The sequence below is a fragment of the Oncorhynchus mykiss genome, chromosome 24, assembly GCF_057628025.1.
Source record: "Oncorhynchus mykiss isolate SJ-2025 chromosome 24, ASM5762802v1, whole genome shotgun sequence".
NCBI classification, from domain to species: domain Eukaryota; kingdom Metazoa; phylum Chordata; class Actinopteri; order Salmoniformes; family Salmonidae; genus Oncorhynchus; species Oncorhynchus mykiss.
The window spans coordinates 12,795,994-12,820,458 of record NC_143045.1 but is presented as its reverse complement, the minus strand read 5'-3'; the positions used below and the strand labels follow the sequence as shown (position 1 = coordinate 12,820,458).

The 24,465-nt window shown below is 41.0% G+C and overlaps 1 protein-coding gene across 6 annotated transcripts in view; it reads left to right on the top strand.

Annotated features, from left to right (window-relative positions):
* LOC118936592 (alpha-2-macroglobulin) overlaps nucleotides 1–23,282 on the top strand; it is a 37,010-nt gene extending 13,728 nt beyond the window's left edge. For 2 of the 6 annotated variants that reach the window (XM_036961977.2, XM_036961975.2), the window contains exons 16-35: nucleotides 165–317; nucleotides 527–614; nucleotides 4,450–4,621; nucleotides 6,680–6,905; nucleotides 7,078–7,204; nucleotides 7,333–7,454; nucleotides 7,542–7,593; nucleotides 7,672–7,755; nucleotides 7,893–8,069; nucleotides 8,982–9,057; nucleotides 9,275–9,431; nucleotides 9,591–9,665; nucleotides 9,804–9,966; nucleotides 13,127–13,317; nucleotides 13,593–13,808; nucleotides 13,998–14,122; nucleotides 15,353–15,443; nucleotides 15,586–15,654; nucleotides 18,532–18,637; nucleotides 18,740–19,066. In XM_036961977.2, coding sequence (XP_036817872.2) covers nucleotides 165–317; nucleotides 527–614; nucleotides 4,450–4,621; nucleotides 6,680–6,905; nucleotides 7,078–7,204; nucleotides 7,333–7,454; nucleotides 7,542–7,593; nucleotides 7,672–7,755; nucleotides 7,893–8,069; nucleotides 8,982–9,057; nucleotides 9,275–9,431; nucleotides 9,591–9,665; nucleotides 9,804–9,966; nucleotides 13,127–13,317; nucleotides 13,593–13,808; nucleotides 13,998–14,122; nucleotides 15,353–15,443; nucleotides 15,586–15,654; nucleotides 18,532–18,637; nucleotides 18,740–18,780 — 2,511 coding nt within the window. In that variant the 3' untranslated portion in view covers nucleotides 18,781–19,066. Of the gene's footprint in view, nucleotides 1–164; nucleotides 318–526; nucleotides 615–4,449; nucleotides 4,622–6,679; nucleotides 6,906–7,077; nucleotides 7,205–7,332; nucleotides 7,455–7,541; nucleotides 7,594–7,671; nucleotides 7,756–7,892; nucleotides 8,070–8,981; nucleotides 9,058–9,274; nucleotides 9,432–9,590; nucleotides 9,666–9,803; nucleotides 9,967–13,126; nucleotides 13,318–13,592; nucleotides 13,809–13,997; nucleotides 14,123–15,352; nucleotides 15,444–15,585; nucleotides 15,655–18,531; nucleotides 18,638–18,739; nucleotides 19,067–23,082 lie in introns of those variants that run through there. The other 4 variants (XM_036961976.2, XM_090218327.1, XM_090218328.1 and 1 more) reach the window with 3 other exon arrangements.
* The last annotated feature ends 1,183 nt before the right edge of the window (nucleotides 23,283–24,465 follow it).

The window sequence follows — 24,465 nt, the reverse complement described above, 5'->3', positions numbered from 1 at the left end:
TGGCTTTTTCTTTGCAACTCTGCCTAGAAGGCCAGCATCCCGGGGGTTGCCTTTTCACTGTTGACATTGAGCATTTCTTATTAGACAAGTCCAAGTAGTCACTGCCTTCTGTTTGGTGCCCAATGAACAAGGTCATTTCATGTCTCCTTATTATCTCATTCCAGATATTTGATTTGTTACCAGTCAAGGAGACAACACACATTCCCTACGAGCTTGAAGATCCAGTGTCATGTTTACGTGTAAGACCAAGGAGATATGTAATACCATACCCAGATGGACCAACTGACAGAAAAAATGAACCTTTTGAAGTTTTTCAGGTAACTTCTGCCTTGTTTTCTCTTAACTTGAAGCCTGTTTTCACCTCTCATAAGAATCAGTTACCATTCCGTTACCATGCATTCATCTTCTTAAATTATACATTTCTAAAATAGCCTTTTTGAGGCAAAAAATACATATAGAATAGAAAAATTAAACGGAGACATTCATTAATATTGAACTCTCTTGTTTGTGATTCTGATATTTCTAGAACCTAGGACTGAAGCTGGCAACTAACTTGGTTATAAGAGTACCTTCCTGCCTAAGTTACAAGGGGAATGAGTACCATCACTCCTATGGTGAGATGTTCTCCTTACCACATCTTTGGTGAATCTTGGGAAATGTATGGTTTTTGTTATTCTAACATAGCTTGTGTTAGGTTCTAAACAACAGAGTAAAAACGGACAACTATGAAAAGCTCAAGCCAAGTTTCAGCCATAGGGTCAGACAGCTGAACAGACAAAGACATAGTCACACAAATCAAATCAAACTTTATTTATCACATGCGCCGAATACAACAAGTGTAGACCTTACCGTGAAATGCTTACTTGCAAGCCCTTAACCAACAGTGCAGTTCAAGAAGAGTTAAGAAAATATTTACCAAATAAACTAAAATAAAAAATGATAAAGTAACACAATAACATAACGATAATGAGCTATATACACAGGGTACCGGTACCGAGTTAGTGTGTGCGGGTACAGGTTAGAGGTAATTTGTACATGTAGGTAGGGGTGAAGTGACTATGCATAGATAATACGCAGCGAGTAGCAGCAGTGTACCAATCAGATGGGGGGGTCAATGTAATAGTCCGGTGGCCAATTGATTAATTGTTCAGCAGTCTTATGGCTTGGGGGTAGAAGCTGTTAAGGAGCCTTTTTGGTCCTAGACTTGGCACTCCGGTACCGCTTTCTGTGCGGTAGCAGAGAAAAGTCTATGACTTGGGTGACTGGAGTCTCTGACAATTTTATGGGCTTTCCTCTGACACGCCTATTATATAGGTCCTGGATTGCAGGAAGCTTGGCCCCAGTGATGTACTGAAGATGCCGAGAAGTTGCCATACCAGGCGGTGATGCAACCAGTGCTTTCGATGGTGCAGCTGTAGAACTTTTTCAGGATCTGGGGACTCATGCCAGATCTTTTCAGTCTCCTGAGGGGGAAACGGTTTTGTCGTGCCCTCTTCACGACTGTCATTGTGTGTTTGGACCATGATCGATCGTTGGTGATGTAGACACCAAGGAACTTGAAACTCTTGACCTGCTCCACTACAGCCCCGTCGATGTTAATGGGGGCATGTTCGGCACCCCCCTTTTCTTGTAGTCCATGATCGGCTCCTTTATCTTGCTCACATTGAGGGAGAGGTTGTTGTCCTGGCACCAGTTCTCTGACGACCTCCCTATATGCTGTCTCATCGTTGTGATCAGGCCTACCACTGTTGTGTCATCAGCAAACTTAATGATGGTGTTGGAATCGTGTTTGGCCACGCAGTCGTGGCTGAACAGGGAGTACAGGAGGGGACTAAGTACATACCCCTGAGGGGCCCCAGTGTTGAGGATCAGCATGGTGGATGTGTTATTTATTGCCTACCCTTACCACCTTGGGGTGGCCCGTCAGGAAATCCATGATCCAGTTACAGATGGAGGTGTTTAGTCCCAGGGTCCTTAGCTTAGTGATGAGTTTTCATGGGCACTATGGTGTTGAACGCTGAGCTGTGGTCAATGAACATCATTCTCACATAGGTGTTCCTTTTTTTCCAGGTGGGAAGGGGCAGTGTGGAGTGCGATTGAGATTGCTTCATCTGTGGATCTGTTGGGGCGGTATGCAAAATGGAGTGGGTCTAGGGTATCCGAGAGGATGCTGTTGATGTGAGCCATGACCAGCCTTTCAAAGCACTTCATGGCTACGACGTGAGTGCTACAGGTGGTAATTATTTAGGCAGCTTACCTTCGCTTCCTTGGGCACAGGGACAATGTTGGTCTGCTTGAAACATGTTGGGATTACAAACTCAGTTAGGGAGAGGTTGAAAATGTCAGTGATGACACTTGTCAGTTGGTCAGTGCATGCTTTGAGTACACGTCCTGGTAGTCCATCTGCACCCGCTGCTTTGTGAATGTTGACCTGTTTAAAGGTCTTGCTCGCATCGGCTACTGAGAGCGTTATCACACAGTCATCCGGAACAGCTGGTGCTCTCGTGCATGCTTCAGTGTTACTTGACTCGAAGCGAGCATTAACAGCATTCAGCTAGTCTGGTTGGCTCGCGTCACTGGGCAGCTCGAGTCTGGGTTTCCCTTTGTTGTCCGTAATAGTTTTCAAGCCTTGCCACATTCGACGAGCGTCAGACCCGGTGTAGTAGTATTCAATCTTAATCCTGCTTTGACGCTTTGCTTGTTTGATGGTTCGTCTGAGGGCATAGCAGGATTTCTTATAGGTGTCCGGATTAGTGTCCCGCTCCTTGAAAGCGGGACTCTACAGTCCTGTAGAGTAGCATCTGCGCCATCTGACCACTTCCATATTGACCGAGTCACTGGTACTTCCGGCTTTAGTTTTTGCTTGTAAGCAGGAATCAGGAGGATAGAAGTATGGTCAGATATGGCAAATGGAGGGCGGGGGAGAGCTTTGTATGCATCTCAGTGTGTGGAGCAAAGGTAGTCTAGAGTTTTTTCCCCCCCTCTGGTTGCACATGTGACATGCTGGTAAAAATGTGTTAAAACTGATTTAAGTTTGCCTGCATTAAAGTCCCCGGCCACAATGAGCACCGCTTCTGGGTGAGCATTTTCTTGCTTGCTTATGGCCTTATAGTTGGTTGAGTGTGGTCTTAGTGCCAAGATCAGTCTGTGGTGGTAAATAGATGGCTACGAATAATACAGATGAGAACTCTCTTGGTAGATAGTGTGGTCTACAGCTTATCATAAGGTACTCTACCTCAGGCGAGCAATACGTTAAGACCTTAATATTAGACATCGCGCACCAGCTGTTAATGACAAAAAGACACACACCCCTACCCTTTGTCTTACCAAAAGTAGCTTCTCTGTTCTGCCGGTGCAGAAGTGAAACATAATATATTATAGTTCTTAATGTCCCGTTGGTAGGATAATCGTAATCATAGGTCATCCATTTTTATTTTCCAAAGATTACATGTTAGCAAGAAGAATTGATAGAATTGGGAGTTTACTCGCTCGCCTACGGATTCTCAGAAGGCAACCTGATCTGCGTCCTCTTTTCCTCTGTCTTTTCTTCATACAAATGACGGGGATCTGGGTCTGTTCCCAGGAGAGCAGTATATCTTTCTCGTTCGACTCGTTAAAGGAAAAAGCATCTTCCAGTCCGTGGAGAGTAATCCCAGTTCTGATGTCTATAAGTTATTTTTGGTCATAAGAGAAGGTAGCAGCAACATTATGTACAAAATAAGTTAAAGCATAAATTACAAACGCGAAAAAATGAACGAAATCGCACAATCAAATCAAATCAAAGTTTATTTGTCACGTTCGCCGAACAGTGAAATGCTTACTTACAGGCTCTAACCAATAGTGCAAAAAAGGTATTGGGTGAACAATAGGCAAGTAAAGAAATAAAAACAACAGTAAAAAGACAGTGAAAATAATAGTAGTGAGACTATATACAGTAGCGAGGCAATAAAAGTAGCGAGGCTACATACAGACACCGGTTAGTCTAGATTGAGGGCATGTAAAACGTCAAACATCCTCTTCGGCACCACAAGCATTGGTATTTAACCCTTCCTCCTATGCTGGGTCTCCTCCTTACACATCGGAACAGCCAGTTGCTAGACAGAACTTTAGTGATATTTGTTCTTACTCAATTCATCTGACCTGATCTCAGCCCAAATACCTCACTCCTCCCCAACTCACGGCTGTCCTGTTGACTTGTACCAGACTGTGGCCCTTCTCCTTCCCATGGGATTCCTGATGTCAAACAATAACATATTCTCACAGAATGGAAATGTTCTACATTCCCCTCTCTCCCTCAGTGATATGGATATTTCATTTTTTCAAGTTTAGAAGTCAGAACCCATCACCTGATTAAACCAGTCCGAACACTCTACGCATCACCGTTGAAAGCGGCATTCAGTCTGGTTTGACCAGGCTGACTCTAACACGAGAATGACTGTTTTGTTTTAGAAGTATCCTACAGACAGTACTCCGATCCTATAGCCATGTACAGCCTTGTGGATCAAGTTGGACTTGGTGGAGTACCCGGTGATGGATTTAGTGCCGCTCCAGCTCCACCACCCATACAGACAGTCCGTACGTTCTTCCCCGAGACATGGATATGGGATCTTATGGAAGTTGGGTAAGAGCACTGCACAGTGAGGCTGTTGCCTTATAGATTGGATGGCAGGACATCACAAAAAATAATGCTTGTGCATCGTTGAGGCAGAAGGCTGTGTGATGTTATCATTCTGAACGGTCAGATAGTTAGCAACAATGACAAGATGCTGCCATGTGGGGAATAGTCGGTGGCTCGTTTTAGCTCGTTGTATCTTGTTATTGATACCATGTTTTGAGTCATGTCATGTCTATGCTAATATGGCAAAAATTATTTAGCTAGCTAACCAACAACTGTAACGATGCATTTGAGATACAACAAGTTCTCATTGTACAAATGTATTTACGTTTTCAATAAACATTTGGAGGCAAAATATAGTTTACTTGTTGTCAACAATCTAAGCCAACACCGTCTGCTTTGCCCCATAGTTGCGTACGTGTCGGTTTTGTTGCAAAACAACCAACCCGCCTATATCAAAACATACATTAGTGGTCCAGATTAGGAACCTGTACCTCATTAAACTGCAGTACAGAGTAGGGGTGCGTGGTGTAAATTTATACATTTTTTACATTCAACATCACTCCGTAAAGGGACATCTAGTATTCTTTCTACCAAAGATATCTTCATATATTTCAGGATGTTGTGTATCCCTGGAAATAATCAGAATGAATGTAAACATTAGAGTATTGAAAACAAAGCTTGTCCCCCAAAAAATGTACTCTTGGCACAATTTACCCCACAGTACAGGGTAAGTAAGCTGCCTACACATTTCTGTACTGAACAAAATATTACCACTACCTTTTTAAAACCATAGCTAGGTTTCCATCCGATTGGGGACAGATTTCCATGCAAATATTTTAAAAACTCTGCATAAAAACAACATGCATATTTGCCCACCAGAGATGTTTCCATCAAATGTACTATATGATGAGATTATTATGGACATTATTTTTATTTGTCAAATGACGGCCAAGCATCGATCATCATGTCACCAGAATAAAACCCTCAATATTTATTGTAAAAGAGCATCAACCCCATCACCATTTTATGAAGTTCTTCATAATTTATTTCATCTGTAGCCTAATACTTTCCCTAGTCGTAGTGGGAGGACCGCGTGATTCCAAGTTTTACTTAGATATGATGGTTATTATATCAATATTTGCGCATAAAAGCGTTTCTACCGCCATTTCTCGCATAATTTGTTTTACTGACACAAAAAGGTCCCACCTTGTCTAGCATATTTATTTGGGTCAACAATTTAACATTTTTACAGACAAATGATCTGTTTCCATCAGGCCATACATTTTTTTATCCGACGTACTTTATGCGCGCAAGACGGTTGGATGGTAACTTGGTTCATATCTCTCTATTTCCGAAACACAATTCAACACAAACACAACATCTTTGTCTTTTAAGCGTTTTAAGCATTTTTTAAAACCTAACAAACGCTTTGTACTTTAAAAAAAACAAACACTTTTAACACAGGCCAGGCCTGTTACGTCATATCCCAGCGATAATCTTGCATTAAGGTTTGGGCGGATTACTTGAAAAATGGAGTCCGTTACAGTACTTGAAAAATAAATTCATCAGCAATGTAATCGATTACTCAAAATGAGTAACGTAATCCGATTGCCTTTTAATTACTTTTGGATTACTTTCACTCCTAACACCAGATATTTTAAAACGTTTAAAAACATTAATCTAATACAGCATTATTTTATTTATTAATGTGAGTATTTCCAAATTGGGAACTAGTGTGCTATATATTCGATGTAGCTTGTAGAGACCCCAAATTATGTATAGAACAATCTTAATTATCTGCTTTAGATACAAGGATCATGAAACCTATAACACAATAAATTAATATATGTTTTTTTGACATAAGTTGCTTGCCACTTTTTCCATGTGGTTTCTTCCTTTACAGACTCCATCAAATGATTACCTCTTACTAAATATTTGGTCAAATTATACATTTGGTGTATGGGTTCCTAGAAACAAGTGTGCCTCAATTTACCCATTTGGCTAAATGTTTCTATTTTCACTTAGTGGCTTTCTGTTTGACCTTTGACTTCTTTATTACAGGGAATCTGGAACACTAGACATTCCCCTTACAGTCCCAGACACTATCACCACCTGGGAGACAGAGGCATTCTGCCTGGCCCCTGACGGCTTCGGTCTGGCTCCTCCTGTGGAGATCACTGTCTTCCAGCCTTTCTTCCTAGAGCTCACCCTGCCCTACTCCATCATCCGTGGAGAGCATTTTGAGCTGAAGGCCACTGTGTTCAACTACCTGTCCAAATGCATCATGGTACGGCACTGCATCATGATCGTTTCTTGAGTTGTTTCATGAGTTTCTCAAGTTGTATAAAATGTTGTGTTTTGTTGCAGTTTGCCTAGTCAGTGTTTATTCATGTTTTATTACACCCAGTGTATCAGTCTTAGGTTTTCCATGTTTTCTTACAAGTGTTCCTCTTGGGCAGGTTTCTGTGACTCCGGCTCCTTCCTTAGACTACACTCTCACACCCCTGAATGATGTCCAGTATTCATCATGCTTGTGTGCCAATGGACGAAAGACCTTCAGTTGGACAATGGCACCCTCTGTACTGGGTAAGTCACCAGTCTCCATTCAACTGTTCAAACAGCTGAATGGATGTTAATCTGAGTTGTGTACTCTCAGTCACCGTATTGGATGTTGTGTAACCTGTGTTGTGCTCTGTTTGTCAATGTGTGTGTAGGGGATTTGAATGTGTCCGTTAGTGCAGAGGCTGTCCAGTCCCACACTGCATGTGACAATGAGATTGTGAACGTACCAGAGAGAGGACGTATCGACACAGTTACAAAGAGCCTGCTAGTGAAGGTATGTAGTCTACTGCTGTTATGGAACTTACTGATGTACAGATACCATCTAGTGCCTTTGACTGAAAACAATCTCCTCTCCTCTCAGGCAGAGGGAACAGAGAAGACCGACACCTACAACTGGTTGCTGTGTCCAACTGGTCAGTAATGCATGAATGTTGAATGTTCACTTTGATTGAACTGATCATCTCCATTCATCTTATCATCTGTGTCCACAGGAGAAACTCTGACAGAGAAGGTGGAACTGCAACTCCCCAAGAATGTGGTAGATGGTTCTGATCGAATTTCTCTCTCAGTCCTGGGTAATATACCATTGTATCATTTAGAGGTGTAGTGAGTTTTTTGAGGCATAGTGGTGGGAAAAGCAACCCTTCTCCAGCGATAATGCTGCTGTTTGCTAAAGAGGTCAGTCTTACAGAAGTCCCATGTTTCTCTGTAGGGGACATCCTGGGTCGGGCCCTCAAGAACCTGGATGGACTGCTGCAGATGCCGTATGGGTGTGGAGAGCAGAATATGGCCCTCCTCGCCCCCAATATCTACATACTCGAGTACCTGAGGAACACAGAGCAGCTCACTCCAGCAATTCGAGACAAGGCTAACAAGTTCCTCACTAGTGGTAAGAGTCCCTCAACATATAGATCGTATTGATTAGACACCAAACGGAAGAAAACTGACTGAAACAGGGCTGGATTTGTCCAATCAGAACCTTTTTTTTAAAAATTGAATAAAAAAAAATTACGTTTCACCACAGTGTGCCCTAATGACTGTGACCCTGCTATCATGTAAATGATAGAGCTCCAGCAGAGATGACATCACAGTGTCTTATCGACAGTGCCTCACTGACCCAGCACATGTAGGGACTTCGGGATGTTTTCCCACTGAAATAATTTGATCAGAGAATATTGAGGATGCATCCCAAATGGCACACCCAGGGTTGGGGAGTAACTGATTACATCTATAATCTGTTCCTTGTAATCTGATGACCAAAAAAAACAGTCACTGTAATCAGCTACCAGCTAAAATATTGTAATCAGATTACAGATACTTTTCAAAATCTAGATTATTACCAATTTAAATTCAGAAAGAATGTCTGCTGAAAAACACATTGACACCTTCCTGTTTCCTCAATGACATTCAATTCAGCATTGAAAAGGCTGTTTGAGTTTGTTCCACCTGAGCATGTCTGACCACAAGTCACCAAATGTGTTTGATGGATACTTTATCTTCTATGCTTCTTAAGGGGAAAGTCATCCAAAAGTAACAAAGTAATCAGATTACGTTACTGAGTTTGGGTAATCCACAATTTATGTTACTGATGACAATTATGGACAGGTAACTAGTAACTGTAACGGATTACCTTTTAGAAAGTAATCTACCCTACCCTGCCTATTCCCTACATAGTGCACTTATTTTTTCCTGGCAAAAGTAGTGTACTATATACGGAATAGAGTGCTACTTAGGGCAGACACTCAGTGACTATAAAAAACATTTGGTCACTTTATTGTTCACTCTAAAAACACACCGACAGGTTACCAAAGGCAGCTGAACTACAAGCATTTTGATGGTGCATACAGCACATTTGGACAAGGCTCGGGGAATACTTGGTGAGTATAGTGTTTTTCAACTACTGGTAAACACATTATAACTGTTTGTTTCAATTAAGTATTGACCAATCAAATGGCATTGTCTCTGACAGACCATGGATGTGACATCAGTTCAAATAAGCTGTCATTGCATGTAATGTCAAGCTCTAAGTCATGTTATTGACAACCTTATGTGGGTATTATGACGGGACATTCAAATCAAGTTTTCTTTCCTCAGGCTGACTGCTTTTGTCTTGAGATCCTTTGGCAAAGCACAGTCTTTCATTTATATTGACCCGGCGCAAATGACAGATTCCACGAGTTGGTTGGAAAGTCAGCAAGGCAAACATGGGTGTTTTGTCAGATTGGGGAAACTCTTTAATAACAGAATGAAGGTACTTATTGATATCAAATGTATAATTGATAATAAACTGAAGGAAGATGGAAGAAGATGTAGTTGTGTGTCTCATCAGACCAGCCATGAAGTTGTGAATGATGCTTTCAACAGAATTGTAGTTTAATACACATTGTAGTATTTTGACATTGTTTTATAGGGTGGGGTGACGGATGAAGTCACACTGACGGCCTACATCACTGCTTCAATGCTGGAGCTCAACATGTCAGTGTCGGTAAGTAGCATCTCCACAAAATATTTTTAATCTGGAAATAGCCAAAGAAATAAGCATAAGAATAGGTGTTACCGTTAGCAGATCTGAGACCAGGCTAACATGTCTCTTAATGTGCTGCTCTGTTATTTTGTGCTCCAGGATCCTGTTTTGTACGGCAGTTTGTCTTGCCTGAAGAACTCCACCAGTGATTTGTCCAACACCTACACTACTGCTCTGCTGGCCTACACCTTTACCCTGGCAGGGGACATGGAGACCCGGGCCCAGCTTCTGCAGCACCTGGACACGGTCGCAATACGAGAGAGTGAGACATATCCTTTTTTTGGGGGGGGGGGGGGGGGGGGGGTAGATCAGCTTACAGATAGATTGTAGCTTCCATCAATGTAATTGTCTGCATTATTTCCAATCCCCTATATATTGTTTTGTAAATATATAAAGTACCAGTCAAAAGTTTGGACACACCTACTCATTCAAGGGGTTTTCTTTTTGTTGTTGTTATTTTCTACATTGTACAATAATAGTGAAGACGTCTTCAAAGCTGAGGAGTTCACTTCTAGTGGATCGTGTTGATACTAAGTAGAATGTAGAATAATAGTGAAGACATCAAAACTATGAAATAACACGTATGGAATCATGTAGTAACCAAAAAAGTGTTAAACAAATCTAAATATATTTTATATTTGAGATTCTTCAAAGTAGCCACCCTTTGCCTTCATGACAGCTTTGCACACTTGGTATTCTCTCAACCAGCTTCATGAGGTAATCACCTGGAATGCATTTCAATTAACAGGTGTGCCTTGTTAAAGTACATTTGTGGAATTTCTTTCCTTAATGTGTAGTTTTTTTAATCAATTAGTATATTTGAGTTTAACCACAGTATTTGTTGTATTATATGTTCTGTCTATTCTGGTGGTTTAAACTGAAATTACAAACAACTTTCTATGGCTTGTTTTAAAAATTGTGATATTTTGGAGATTTATTTAATTTTCAAATAACCGAAAGTGAGAGGTTGTAATCTGAATAAAGGGAATAGGCCATTATTGAACATGGGGTGAGACATCCTTACTAATCTGATAGAGAACCAGTTCGGAACAAAGTATAACTTTTGTATGACTGACGCCTTTAATGAGAGGTTTGATGCTTTGATATTTAATCATTTCTGTCCTCCGAATTCATATTCATTATATACAGTGCCTTCGGGAAGTATTCAGACCCCTTGACTTTCTCCACAGTTTGTTAGGTTACAGCCTTATTCTAAAATTGATTAAATCATTCCCACCCACATCAATCTACACACAATACCCCATAATGAAAAAGCAAAAACAATTTTTTAAATATTTTTGCTGAAATTAGAAATAGAAATTAATTAGATATCACATTTACATAAGTAGTCAAACCCTTTAATCAGTACTTTGTTGAAGCATGTTTGGCAGCGAGTACAGGCAAGAGTATTCTTGGGTATGACGTTACAATCTTGGCACACCTGTATTTGGGGAGTTTCTAACATTCTTCTCTGCAGATCCTCTCAAGCTCTGTCAGGGTGGATGGGGAGCGTCGCTGCACGGCTATTTTCAGGTCTCTCCAGAGATGTTAGATCGGGTTCAAGTCCGGGCTCTGGCTGGGTCACTCAAGGACATTCAGAGACTTGTCCAGATGCCACTCCTGCGTGCTTAGGGTCATTGTCCTGTTGGAAGGGGAAACTTCACCCCAGTCTGAGGTCGTGACTACTCTGGAGCAGGTTTTCATTAAGGATCTCTCTGTACTTTGCTCCATTCATCTTTGCCTCGATCCTGACTAGTCTCACATTCCCTGCCGCTGAAAAACATCCCCAAAGCATGATGCTGCCACTACCATGCTTCACCGTATGGATGGTGCCAGGTTTCCTCCAGACGTGACACTTGGCATTCAGGCCAAAGAGTTCAATCTTGGTTTCATCAGACCAGAGAATCTTGTTTCTCATGGTCTGAGAGTCTTTAGGTGCCTTTTGGCAAACTCCATGCGGGCTGTCATGTGACTTTTACTGAGGAGTGGCTTCCGTCTGGCCACTCTACCATAAAAGCCTGATTGGTGGAGTGCTGCAGAGATGGTTGTCCTTCTGGAAGGTGGCCAGCTCTAGGAAGAGTCTTGGTGGTTCCAAACTTATTCCATTTAATATTGATGGAGACTACTGTGTTCTTGGGGACATTCAATGCTGCACAGATGGTTGTCCTTCTAGAAGGTTCTCCCATCTCCACAGAGGAACTCTGGCGTTCTTTCAGTGACCATCGGTTTCTTGGTCACCTCCCTGACCAAGGCCCTTCTTCCCCGATTGCTCAGTTTGGCCGGGCAGCTAGCTCTAGGAAGGGTCTTGGTGGTTCCAAGCTTCTTCCATTTAAGAATGATGGAGGTCACTGTGTTCTTGGGGACCTTCAATGCTGCAGACCTTTTTTTGGTACGCTTCCCCAGATCGGTGCCTCAACACAATCACGTCTTGGAGCTCTACAGACAATTCCTTCGACATCATGGCTTGGTTTTTGCTCTGACATGCACTGTCAACTGCGGAACCTATTATAGACAAGTGTGTGTGCCTTTCCAAATCATGTCCAATCAATTGAATTTACCACTGGTGGAATACAATCAAGTTGTAGAAACATCTCAAGGACGGTCAAGGACGGTCAAACAGAATGCATCTGAGCTCAATTTCGAGTCTCATAGAAAAGGGTCTGAATACATACATAAGGTATTTCTGTTTATTTTTAATAGATTTGCAAAAATGTCTAAACCTGTTTTCGCTTTGTCATTATGGGGTATTTTGTGTAGATTGCTGTAGTGTAACAACATTTGGAAAAAGTCAAGGGGTCTGAATACTTTCCAAAGTCTGGCTTGCCATTTCAAATAATATTGAATTTATTTTGCTAATAATTTTAAAGACAGGTCACTAGGTATAGGCAAGACCATAAGCAAATAGGTTAACTGGGATATGACTGAAGAGTTAATCAGGGTTATTTTTCCACAAATAGACAGGTATTTTCCTTTCCATGGTAGCAAGATCTTATCTATTTTTGCAAACTTTCTATAAACATTTATTGGAGTGAGAATTTCTTTCTTTCTGGATATGTATACCGAGTATATGTTTTTTAGTGGTTACTGGAGGTTGATCTGAAGAATGAGTTCCACATCATCGTCAGACCATTTTATTGGTAAACTACCCAGTAATGTAAAAGTTGTATTTTTTTAGGGATGAAATATGTAATATAGTTCACATAATTTGGTTGTAATCCAGAGAGGTTTGTGCTGTCTTGCCTTGATTGATATTACCTGGGCAATGGAGTAATCACAAAAGTGCAAACCATCCGCAAATCTGGCACATTAGTCTCAATTAAATTAGTATTTCAAAGAACTCAGGTGTCTGTCATATTATGTATAATGATGAATAAGCTAGGCTCTGTGTCTCTCTCTGTCTCTGTGTGTTCCTCATCCCTCAGGGGGTCTCCTGCACTGGACTCAGACCTCCTCAGAGACCTCAGCCTCCCTGGCAGTGGAGATCAGCTCCTACGTTCTGCTGGCTTCCCTCAGTGCCTCCCCTCTGTCTACCACTGACCTGGGCTATGCCTCCCACATCGTCAGGTGGCTGGTGAGGCAGCAGAACGCCTACGGAGGCTTCTCTTCCACACAGGTATACTTCCAAAACACATTTGGTCCGAAATGGCACCCTGTGCTGTGCACTAGTAATGAGGCATTATTACCTTGATTTCACCACAGGCATGTTATGTGCTTCTTGTCATGTCAAGCCAGGTGGAACTAACTTCCGCTGAAATGGAGGCAATAAATGATAATGAATGGATATGAGAAATAGCCACTCTTGAACTGAACTAATGTTTAAATGAACCTTTCTGTAAAATGGGATAGCGCCATTCATTTTGAACACATTTGTCTGTTGTTTGTGTTTAGGACACAGTGGTAGCCCTCCAGGCCCTGGCTCTCTACTCCACCAGGGTGTTCAGTAGAGAGGGCACCAGCACAGTGACAGTACAGTCTCCCAGTGGGGGACAGCACCTCTTCAATGTGAACCAAAACAACAAGCTTCTCTACCAGGAGAGTGCGCTGCAGGACACAGAAGGGAAGTACACGGTGGAAGTGAAGGGCAGTGCTTGTGCATCAGTGCAGGTCAGTGAAGACACTCCTCCCAATCCTATGTTGCAAGATCTGATTTATATATTACTGTGAAGTCCAAACATTAAAGAAGCTTTGTCTGGCTTGATATCTAGTTTATGAAAAGTTTTAAAAAATCAAGCTTGTAAAATGTATATTTTTAGACAACCTTGTTCCCCTGACCACTTCTTCCCTCTTTCCCAGGTGGCGCTCCACTACAACATCCCTACTCCTACTGACAGCACAACGCTCAGCATCCAGGTGAAGACAGAGGTGGACTGCAACAGCAACTCTTTAAGACCCAGAGTCACGCTGAACCTCGAGTCTCAGTAAGAATGAATGACACATTTGCGTTTACTGAAGCTTTATTTCAATCAGGTCATTGATGACACTTCAAAGTGTTATTATAGAGCATGTCTAAAAATGTTTTTGACCCAATTCTATTGGTGTTTTTATACCTACAGTGCCCTTCATAATTATTGCGACTAAGAAACATGTTTTTCTTATTTTGGCTCTATAATCCAAAAGTGTGGATTTGAAGTCAGGGTATTTACAGCACTTTTTGTACATAGTCCACCTATTTTAGGACACCAAAAGTATTGGGACAAATTCACTTATGTGTATTAAAGTAGTAAAAAATGAAGTACTTGGTCCCATATTCACTCTACAAATTCGTTGGATGCATTTTCTGTTGGTTTCAGATTATTTTGTGCCCAATAGAAATGAATGGTAAATAATGTATTGTCATTTTGGAGTCACTTTTATTGGAAATAAGAATAGAACATGTTTCTAAAAACGTGCATATTAATGTGGATGCTACCATGATTACAGATAATCCTGAATGAATAGTGAATGATGATGAGTGAGACCGTTACAGACGCACAAATATCATACCCCCAAGACATGCTAACCTCTCACCATTACAATAACAGAAGAAAAAATGGGGGGGTGATATTTTAGCATCTGTAACTTTTGTGTCTGTAATATAGATGTGTTTAGAAAAAATATTATATTCTTATTTGTAATTAAAGTTACTCTAAAATGACACAATACATTTCTATTGGGCACAAAATAATATGGAACACAACCAAAACAAACAGCAAATGAATCCAACACATTTGTTGTGACAAGGTTGATGTAGTCATTATATGCTCTGAATATGGGACCAAATACTTAACTTTATGCTACTTTAATACACATATGTACATTTATCCTAATAGCCTACATTTGGTCCCCTAAAATGGGGGGACTATGTAGAAAAAATGCTGTAATTTCCAAACGGTTCACCCGGTATGGATGCAAATACACTGAAATTAAAGATGACAGTCTGCACTTTAACCTCATAGTCATTGTTTGTTAAAAAAATGCTTCACTGTCCCAATAATTAGAGGGCACTATATGTATAGGTTATTTAATTTCTAGTTTGTACCTAACAGTAAGAAAACATCAGGAAACCTGGTATTTTTATTGGTAAAATAATCAAAGTATCCATTCATTTGATTTTTACAAGCACTTGTCAAAATCAAACTTTGATGTCAGGGGCCTCTTTTCTTTCACAGATATTCTGGAAAGGAGCTGACCACCAATATGATTATTGTGGATTTGAAAATGCTGTCTGGATTTGCTCCAGACCCAGACTCTTTGGAGAGGGTAAGTTTTTTTTTTGTCATAACATACTTTTATGGTGTTACCTGTGGCCTTTTTCCATGTATTGTAGCTCTTGCCTCTTTCACATGAAAATGAACTTTGTTGTCAATGCAAGATGAATAACATGTATGGCATGTCTTCACAGCTGAGGAGGTCATTTCTAGTGGATCGTGTTGATACTGAAGATGACCATGTGTTAATGTACTTGACAGAGGTGAGACCAAAACCAAAATATCCATTCTATCAACTTTGCACAACTCTTAGGGCAACATATGTTCATTGTTGTTGTCAAAATTGGTCAAGATCAGTAAATTTGGTTGTGAATTTTCTTTCACTTTGGAAATGTGATTGTTTTCAATTAAAATGGTCAATAAAATAATTGCTTCTTAGAAAATAGCAGATTCTCAAGCAAGAAAATACAGAGCAAGAAAGAGGTTAAACCTGCACAAAAAGTTTAATGTATTCGTTTTTGTTTTAGTGTATGTGTTCTCTCTCTCTTGGAAAATTTGGCAAGGATAGGAAAAAATCTAATATAAGGCAGCAAAATGTGCAAGGAGTGTGTAGACTTTCACTAGTCACTGTATATATATTTTGATGTACTTGTGGTGACATACAGTGCATTTGGAAAGTATTGACTTTTTCCACAGTTTATTACAGCCTTTTTTTTCCTACCCTATAATGACAAAGAGAAAACAAGTTTTTAGAAAATGTTGCTAATTTATTAAAAATTGAAATACCTTATTAACATAAGTATTCAGACCCTTTGCTCTGAGACTCAAAATTGGAGCTCAGGTGCATCCTGTTTCTATTGATTATCCTTGAGATGTTTCTACAACTTGATTGGAGTCCACTTGTGGTAAATTCAATTGATTGGACATGATTTGGAAAGGCACACACTTGTCTATAGTAGGTTCCGCAGTTGACATTGCATGTCAGAGCAAAAACCAAGCCATGAGGTCGAAGGAATTGTCCATAGAGCTCCGAGACAGGATTGTGTTGACGCACCGATCTGGGGAAGGGTACCAAAAAAAGTCTGCAACATTGAAGGTCCCCAAGAACACAGTGACCTCCATCATTCTTAATTGGCCACCTGGCCAAACTGAGCAATCGGGGGAGTAGGGCCTTGGTCAGGGGGGTGACCAAAAATCCGATGGTGACTCTGAAAGAACGCCAGAGTTCCTCTGTGGAGATGGGAGAACCTTCTAGAAGGACAACCATCTGTGCAGCACTCCACCAATCAGGCTTTTATGGTAGTAGCCAGACAGAAGCCACTCCTCAGTAAAAGGCACATTTCAGCCCTCTTGGAGTTTGCCAGAAGGCACCTAAAGACTCTCAGACCATGAGAAACAAGATTCTTTGGTCTGATGAAACCAAGATTGAACTGTTTGGCTAAGACTAAGAAGTCACTACAAAGTGATAATTATAACAATTGAAATGCTAATCCTTTGCACATGAATGCTCACTCATTCGGGAACAATTGCAATCAATATATATTTACGCTATCTGTGTCGCCTTGATCGCTGGTGAAAAGTTAATTTATTTTGTAGAATTGTCCATCTCTCTCCCTCTCTCTCTTGTTTGTGGTTAGAGGGTATTGTTCAGAGTGACATTTGTTATAGAATGGATGTTTTGGCGGTTGTCGTTCTTCACGTTCAATGATACCGAATTCCTAGCTGCAGACTAGTAATTAATATCAAAGACTTGTTCTTATTCTGTCGGTATCGATAGTCTAAGAGTTTAACCACGTGGTATGGTTAAAAGATTCAGCAATGGTCTACAACCTTTGTCCTCCTAATGGAGAAAAACATGGTCTGCAACCTTTAGCCATCTCGTAATTGAGGTAAGGTCGGTCTGCTGATCGAAAACCCGAGTGGGGTTTTTATTGGGAATGGCAGAAAAGGCTGTCCCAGGATGTCTGACCCAAACTGGGCTCAGGGGCGGTCCTCTGATTTAGTTCAAATCAAAAGGGAATTGTATTTTTCTTCATTTAAACAGTCCAAAATCATACAACACAATTATACAAACAGTATCATACTCACTCATTCATCTTATACAACATTAGATGTAAACCTCATATCTGAGGCTATTATATAAACAGTGTTATGGTAATGTGGCCACACCGTCTCCCATGAGCTTTCCCAAGTTGTGACAAACGGACCAGTTCGTAGCTGGATTCTTCACCGATCTTTTATACTTTCTCCAGAACATGACATTTGTTCGTACCTCAAGTTCTGTGAGGTGGAAGGATTTCCTTTGTCCTCTATGAACGTTTACTCTCTCTCGACTATGTGTCCATGTGGAGATCCTCTCAGGAATTTACAACCTCTGACCACAGCAGCCTAGTTGAAGGAGGCAGGGAGAGGGGGATGGGGTTGCAATACCCAAAGAGGCCAACGTCATGACAAGTGGCTTTGGGACAAGTCTCTGAATGTCCTTGAGTTGCCCAGCCAGAGCCCGGACTTGAAGCCAATCAAACATATCTGGAGAGACTTGGTAATAGCTGTGCAGCCACACTCTCCATCCAACCTGACATAGCTTGAGAGGATCTGCAGAGAGGAACGGGAGAAACTCCCCAAATACAGGTGCGCCAAGCTTGTAGCGCCATACCCAAGAAGACTCAAGGCAGTAGTTGCTGTCAAAGGTGCTTCAACAAGTAAAGGGTCTGAATACACTTACACATTTATTCACATTAGTGTTTTCCCTGCCAAGATGTTTCCTTTCGTTTTAAGTTTGTTTCTTAAATCCTTTGTTGTTGTAATGAATTCTTTACAGCCACTTTCATCATATTTTACATAACTTGCTCTTGAAACCTACTCCTGCATTCATCCCAGTTATCAGCAACAGAGCAATTACAACTACAATAATACTGTCAATTAAAAAGTATATAACATAAACATGCAGTTGACATGGAGGCTATAGTGTAATGGAATGTTTTGCCATATGTGGTAGGTTTTGTGGGTAATACTATTAACACGCTGGGTGTCAAGTAGAGTGTTACTGAAACAGAAACTTCTGCTCAGAGCATTTCAATAATTGTGACCCAATATGTTTTTTTCGTGTTTAAAAAATAAATAATTTAATCTCTCGACAGTTACCATCACTATTGCCTTTGAAACACACCCTGGACATCATACGGGAGCTCCCAGTACAAAATCTAAAGCCAGCGGTGGTCAAGATCTACGACTACTACCAGCCGAGTAAGTTTAAATCTAACCTTCCCCAATATGTATTTTTCCCTCTCATTTTTAGTAACATTTAGTTCATTTACAGAGACTTACCTGTCTTATGGTTTTATTCAGGTGACCAGGCAGAGACAGAATATGTCTTCCCCTGCAAGTAGAGGTTACAAACTGGTGTCCTATTTGAAATCTAGAATGATTGGTGATGTTGAATTAGTCATTTTATTTAGCTGGCCTGACCCTTATACTATATGTAATATTCCTTTATTAATTGACCTAAATGCTGGCTATTGTTGTTAGAGAATTCTTTACATTCATTGTATATGCCGCTTTGAAGATGTAAGAAGAAAATGACATTAACAGAGGTCACACATGCAACCCTTGAGGCATCTTTCAAGCTCTAAAGTAAAGGATGTAAAATTACTGGAATTAAAGTTTTTAATGAAATCCCTATTCTTGAGCATTTTTTCCAGATCGTTTTGCGTGTAGGTTTTGATGTCACACTATGGCAAGAAATTAGTGTCCAAGGTGTAGGCTCAGGAGACAAGGGGGATATTGAAAGGCTTTATGTAAGACAGTGAGTCTCTTCCTGGGCAATTAGTACCTGTGGGTGTACCTGTCCTATCCAACCATATCAAAGAGTGTTTTTGTTAAGTTCCAGAGAGCTGCAATATGCTGTTTTGCATGTTATTTTTTTCATACGTGTCACATCAGTTTGCAAACAATTAAAAAAATATATATATCATTGAGTTCATAAAGCCGCTTACAGGAAGCTTCCAAATGCAGGTGTTTCAGCCTTGCTCAGTGATTTCTGTGGTGGTTGGGCAGGCCTCCAGAAAATAGTAGCATTGCACCGTGATTGGCTCAGTGTTCTGTCACTCATGGGGACACTACATCACCCGCCTTTAAGGGTAGACATCAGGAATGTGAGCCCTTTGGGACCTGCCATAGACTTAGATTAGAAATGCCCTTCCAAGAAGGCTCAAGGTCATTGCACACAGATAAAATTATGTCAAATCATGTTATATCTACAGTTGCTTTGATTGGACTGATCATCATCAACGTCTTACTTTCAAAATCTTAGCTAGCAGTCATCATCATAAATCAAGTAAAAAATCTACTGGCAAATCCTTTCTAATCCTTGTCATATGAAGATAAATAATAAATTGAAATTATAGATAAAACATATCGGTGGTCATCAGCCATTGGACATAAACATTACACAACAAGTTGAGTTGTTTGGAAAGAATTGGTGACCGTGGCTAACCTTGGAAGTTGGGAATAAACGCCTCTCAGACTGAGAAAATACGTTTTGAACGGTCATCCAACTCGGAATTGTAAATCTTTCTCTTTCTTTGAAGACAACATTTGCCAACAAAGGACCGCCACGCACAACAGGGTGAGTCCCAAAATGTCTTATATGCTGCTGCATAAATGATGTAATATTCCAGGGAGATATGTATACTGTAATGCCTCACCCTAATAATTTGGTCTATTTTCACCACTTAATTTAGCCTAACATTACTGTTCTGACTCGGTGGTGCTGCACATATAACCTGTTTTTCAGAAATGTCATCATCTAATATTGTAAGAGGTTTCATTGATTATATGCTTATTTATCCTATGGTTCTGACTCCGAGTACAGGGAAAATACTGTAAGAGCAGCCCATGTTCTGCATTCTGTCACTGTACATTTCAAAAGTGCTGAACACATAGTTATACTGACTACGTCTGTCGTCTCTCACTCATTAATGTCTTAATCGAAATAACGGAATGCCTCATCCGCTCATCATTCCCTTATGCCATAGTTTGTACATTTCAATTGTCAGTAAAAACCACATTTGTTTAAGCAAGTCAACCATATCAGCTATGTTTTTAAAAAGGCAGTAAACGAGGCTGAATTGATTGTTTTGCTGCCAGACAAGGCTCCGCTGATGTAGCGGTGTTAAGGATTCAGCCAGGTGTAATGGTGTTAAGGATTCAGCCAGGTGTAGCGGTGGTAAGGATTCAGCCAGGTGTAGCGGTGGTAAGGATTCAGCCAGGTGTAGCGGTGGTAAGGATTCAGCCAGGTGTAGCGGTGGTAAGGATTCAGCCAGGTGTAGCAGTGGTAAGGATTCAGCCAGGTGTAGCGGTGGTAAGGATTCAGCCAGGTGTAGCGGTGGTAAGGATTCAGCCAGGTGTAGCGGTGGTAAGGATTCAGCCAGGTGTAGCGGTGGTAAGGATTCAGCCAGGTGTAGCGGTGGTAAGGATTCAGCCAGGTGTATTGGTGTTAAGGACTCACTCCATTGTGCTGGAAAGAAAGCTCTGCTGTTTGGACAGCTTTATGTAGGCCCTAACAGTTTGTAGGCACCGCTTGTCACTGTTATAGTGCAATTAATGTGTTATTTAGTGTAGTGTCTTTGGTGGCAATTGTTTTTGTTTGCCCCACCAAGATTTACATGCTAAAATCACCACTGGTCCTGGCTATAATCTCCATTATGAATATCTCCTAATAATTTATTGAGCTAATGTAGATGTAGTCAAACACAAATCCATTTAGAGAAAGAGTAACAGAACCATCAAGATAACACAAACAGATACACCGACAAGACAGATACTATAGAGCCCTGTCGTTGACAACACACACAAAAAACATGAAAACATTCATAATGAGATGATGAACAGATGAGTATACTGTGAAAAATAATCCTCATGACCTAACAATGAGAAAGAAAATACATACGTATTGCATTGCTGAAGCTAGAACCAAGTGAACATCGAAGACAGCCCTGAAATACAGTCAACAGTGACAACGGTAAGATAAGACATTTCCCTCTTGAAATATTGCATGGAAATAAACCTGTAAACCTATATTGCCTTGCATTATGTCTAGGAAGCTCAACTTACCACATGGCGATCGACTCAACTTAACCCAAGACATATTTTGACTATATTAGCCCACACAGCCACAATGATGCACTTTCATGCTAGGTTTAGGACATCAAATTGAAGTTTATAGAGATCCCAACTGATGTATAGAACAATATTGCAATTATCTACTTTGGTTTAGATACGAACATAGTGAAACCGCTAACACAATGAATTTGACCTGGTGAAAATCTGTTTTTTGGAACCAACTTTTTCCATGTGGTTTCTTCCTTCACAGACTCCATGAAATGATGTCCTCTTCCTAAAGATTTGGTCAAATGATTCATTTTGTGTATGGTTTCCTAGAAACAAGGGAGGCTCAATTTACCCCTTTGGCTCAACTTGGCCCACTTTTCCCTCGGCCAGATTTCTCTTAGGAAAGAGGTCCTCAATGGAGCAAGCTTAAATACATTTTAAAAATCTAAAGAAACATTGTTCAAAGAATTTGTAAGTCATACTCCATTGTTCTCTATGGGACACTTAGTGGCTTTCTGTTTGAACTCTGACCTCTGCATTACAGGGAGTCTGGATCAGCAGATGTGCCCCTTAAGGTTCCAGACACCATCACCTCCTGGGAGTCAGAGGCATTCTGCCTGGCCCCTGGTGGTTTCGGTCTGGCTGCTCCGGTAAAACGTACAGTTTTACAGCAATTCTTCCCGGAACTCCCCTTGCCTTACGCCATCATCCGTGGAGAGCATTTTGAGCTGAAGGCCACTGTGTTCAACTACTGGTCCAAGTGCATCATGGTACGGCACTGCATCATGATCGTTTCTTGAGTTGTTTCATGAGTTTCTCGAGTTGTATAAAATGTTGTGTTTTGTTGCAGTTTGCCTAGTCAGTGTTTATTTATTTTTTATTACACCCAGTGTATCAGTCTTGGGTTTTCCATGTTATCTTACAAGTGTTCCTCTTGGGCAGGTTTCTGTGACTGCGGCTCCTTCCTTAGACTACACTCTCACACCCCTGAATGATGTCCAGTATTCATCATGCTTGTGTGCCAATGGACGAAAGACCTTCAGTTGGACAATGGCACCCTCTGTCCTGGGTAAGTCACCAGTCTCCATTCAACTGTTCAAACAGCAGAATGGATGTCAATCTGAGTTGTGTACTCTCAGTCAGGTATTGGATGTTGTGTAACCTGTGCTGCACTCGGTCTGTCAATGTGTGTGTAGGGGATTTTAACATCCAGAGCCTGTCCAGTCCCACGCTGTGTGTGACAATGAGATTGTGAAAGTAAAGGAGAGAGGACGCATCTACAAAGTCACACAGAGCCTGCTGGTGAAGGTATGTAGCCTATTGTTGTGGTGGAACTTAGTGTTAGGTTGTACATATACCATTTTGTGTAACTGCCTCTGACTGAAAAGTATCTCCCTCTCTATTCATCTCCTCCAATTCTCTACTTTCTCTCCTCTCTCTGTGCTCTATCACTCTCTCTCAGGCGGAGGGAAGAGAGAATAACTGGTTGCTGTGTCCAACTGGTCAGTAATGCATGAATGTTGAATGTTCACTTTGATTGAACTGATCATCTCCATTCATCTTATCATCTGTGTCCACAGGAGAAACTCTGACAGAGGAGGTGGAACTGCAACTCCCCAAGAATGTGGTAGATGGGTCTGATCGAATTTCTCTCTCAGTCCTGGGTAAAATAAACCCTTCTATTGTTTAGAGAGACATAGTGAGTTTAGAGAGGCGTAGTGGTGAGATAAGCCATGAGGTCAAAGGAATTGTACGTTCAGCTCCGAGACAGGATTGTGTCGAGGCAAAGATCTGGGGAAGGGTACCAAAAATTTTCTGCATTATTGAAAGTCCCCATCATTCTTAATACATGGAAGAAGTTTAGAACCACCAAGACTCTTCCTAGAGCTGGCTGCCCGGCTAAACTGAGCAATTGGGGTAGAAGGGCTTTGGTCAATGAGGTGACCAAGAACCCGATGGTCAATCTGACAGAGCTCCGGAGTTTGTCTGTGGAGATGGGAGATACCTTCCAGAAGGACAACCATCTCTACAGCACTCCTTGGCCTGAATTCCAAGCGTCACGTCTGGAGGAAACATGGCACCATCCTTACGTTGAAGCATGGTGGTGGCAGCATCATACTGTGGGGAAGTTTTTCAGCAGCAGGGACAAAGCGCCTAGTCAGGATTGAGGGAAAGATAAATGGAGAGAGATCCTTGATGAAAACCTGCTCCAGTGTGCTCAGACCTCCGACTATGGGGACGGTTCACCTTCCAACAGGACAATGACCCTAAGCACACAGCCAAGACAACGCAGGAGTGGCTTCGGGACAAGTCTCTGAGTCTCCTTCCAACCTGGCAGAGCTTGAGGGGATCTGCAGAGGAGAATGGGAGAAACTCACCAAATACAGGTGTGCCAAGCTTGTAGCAACATAACCAAGAAGATTTGAGGTTGTAATCACTGCCAAAGGTGCTTCAACAAAGTTCTGAGTAAAGGATCTGAATACTTATGTTAATGTTTTTCATTTTAAAAACATTTGCAAAAAAATTCTAAAAACCTGTTATTGCTTTGTTATTATAGGCCATTCTGTGTCGATTGATGATGGGGGAAAAAAAAACATTTAATACATTTAAGAATAAGGCTATAACGTAACAAAATGACAAATGTCAAGGGGTCTGAATACTTTTCAAATGCACTGTATACTCAGGAATGAAAGTAGATTAAATTTCTTCCCATTACGGGACCTCCTATGTACGCACGTGCTTATGGGCCTAATCAAGTATCGTGTCTTTACTATCATTTAATTGAAGTTTTATATTTATCAAAGATTCTCTGTAATTAGTATTACGCGATCAACTTATTAATCATGTAACTGTAATTAACTAGGAAGTCGGGGCACCAAGGAAAAATATTCAGATTACAAAGTTATAATTTCCTAAAATAACTTTTCAGATATTTTATCTGATCAATTAGTCTTCGAATTAAT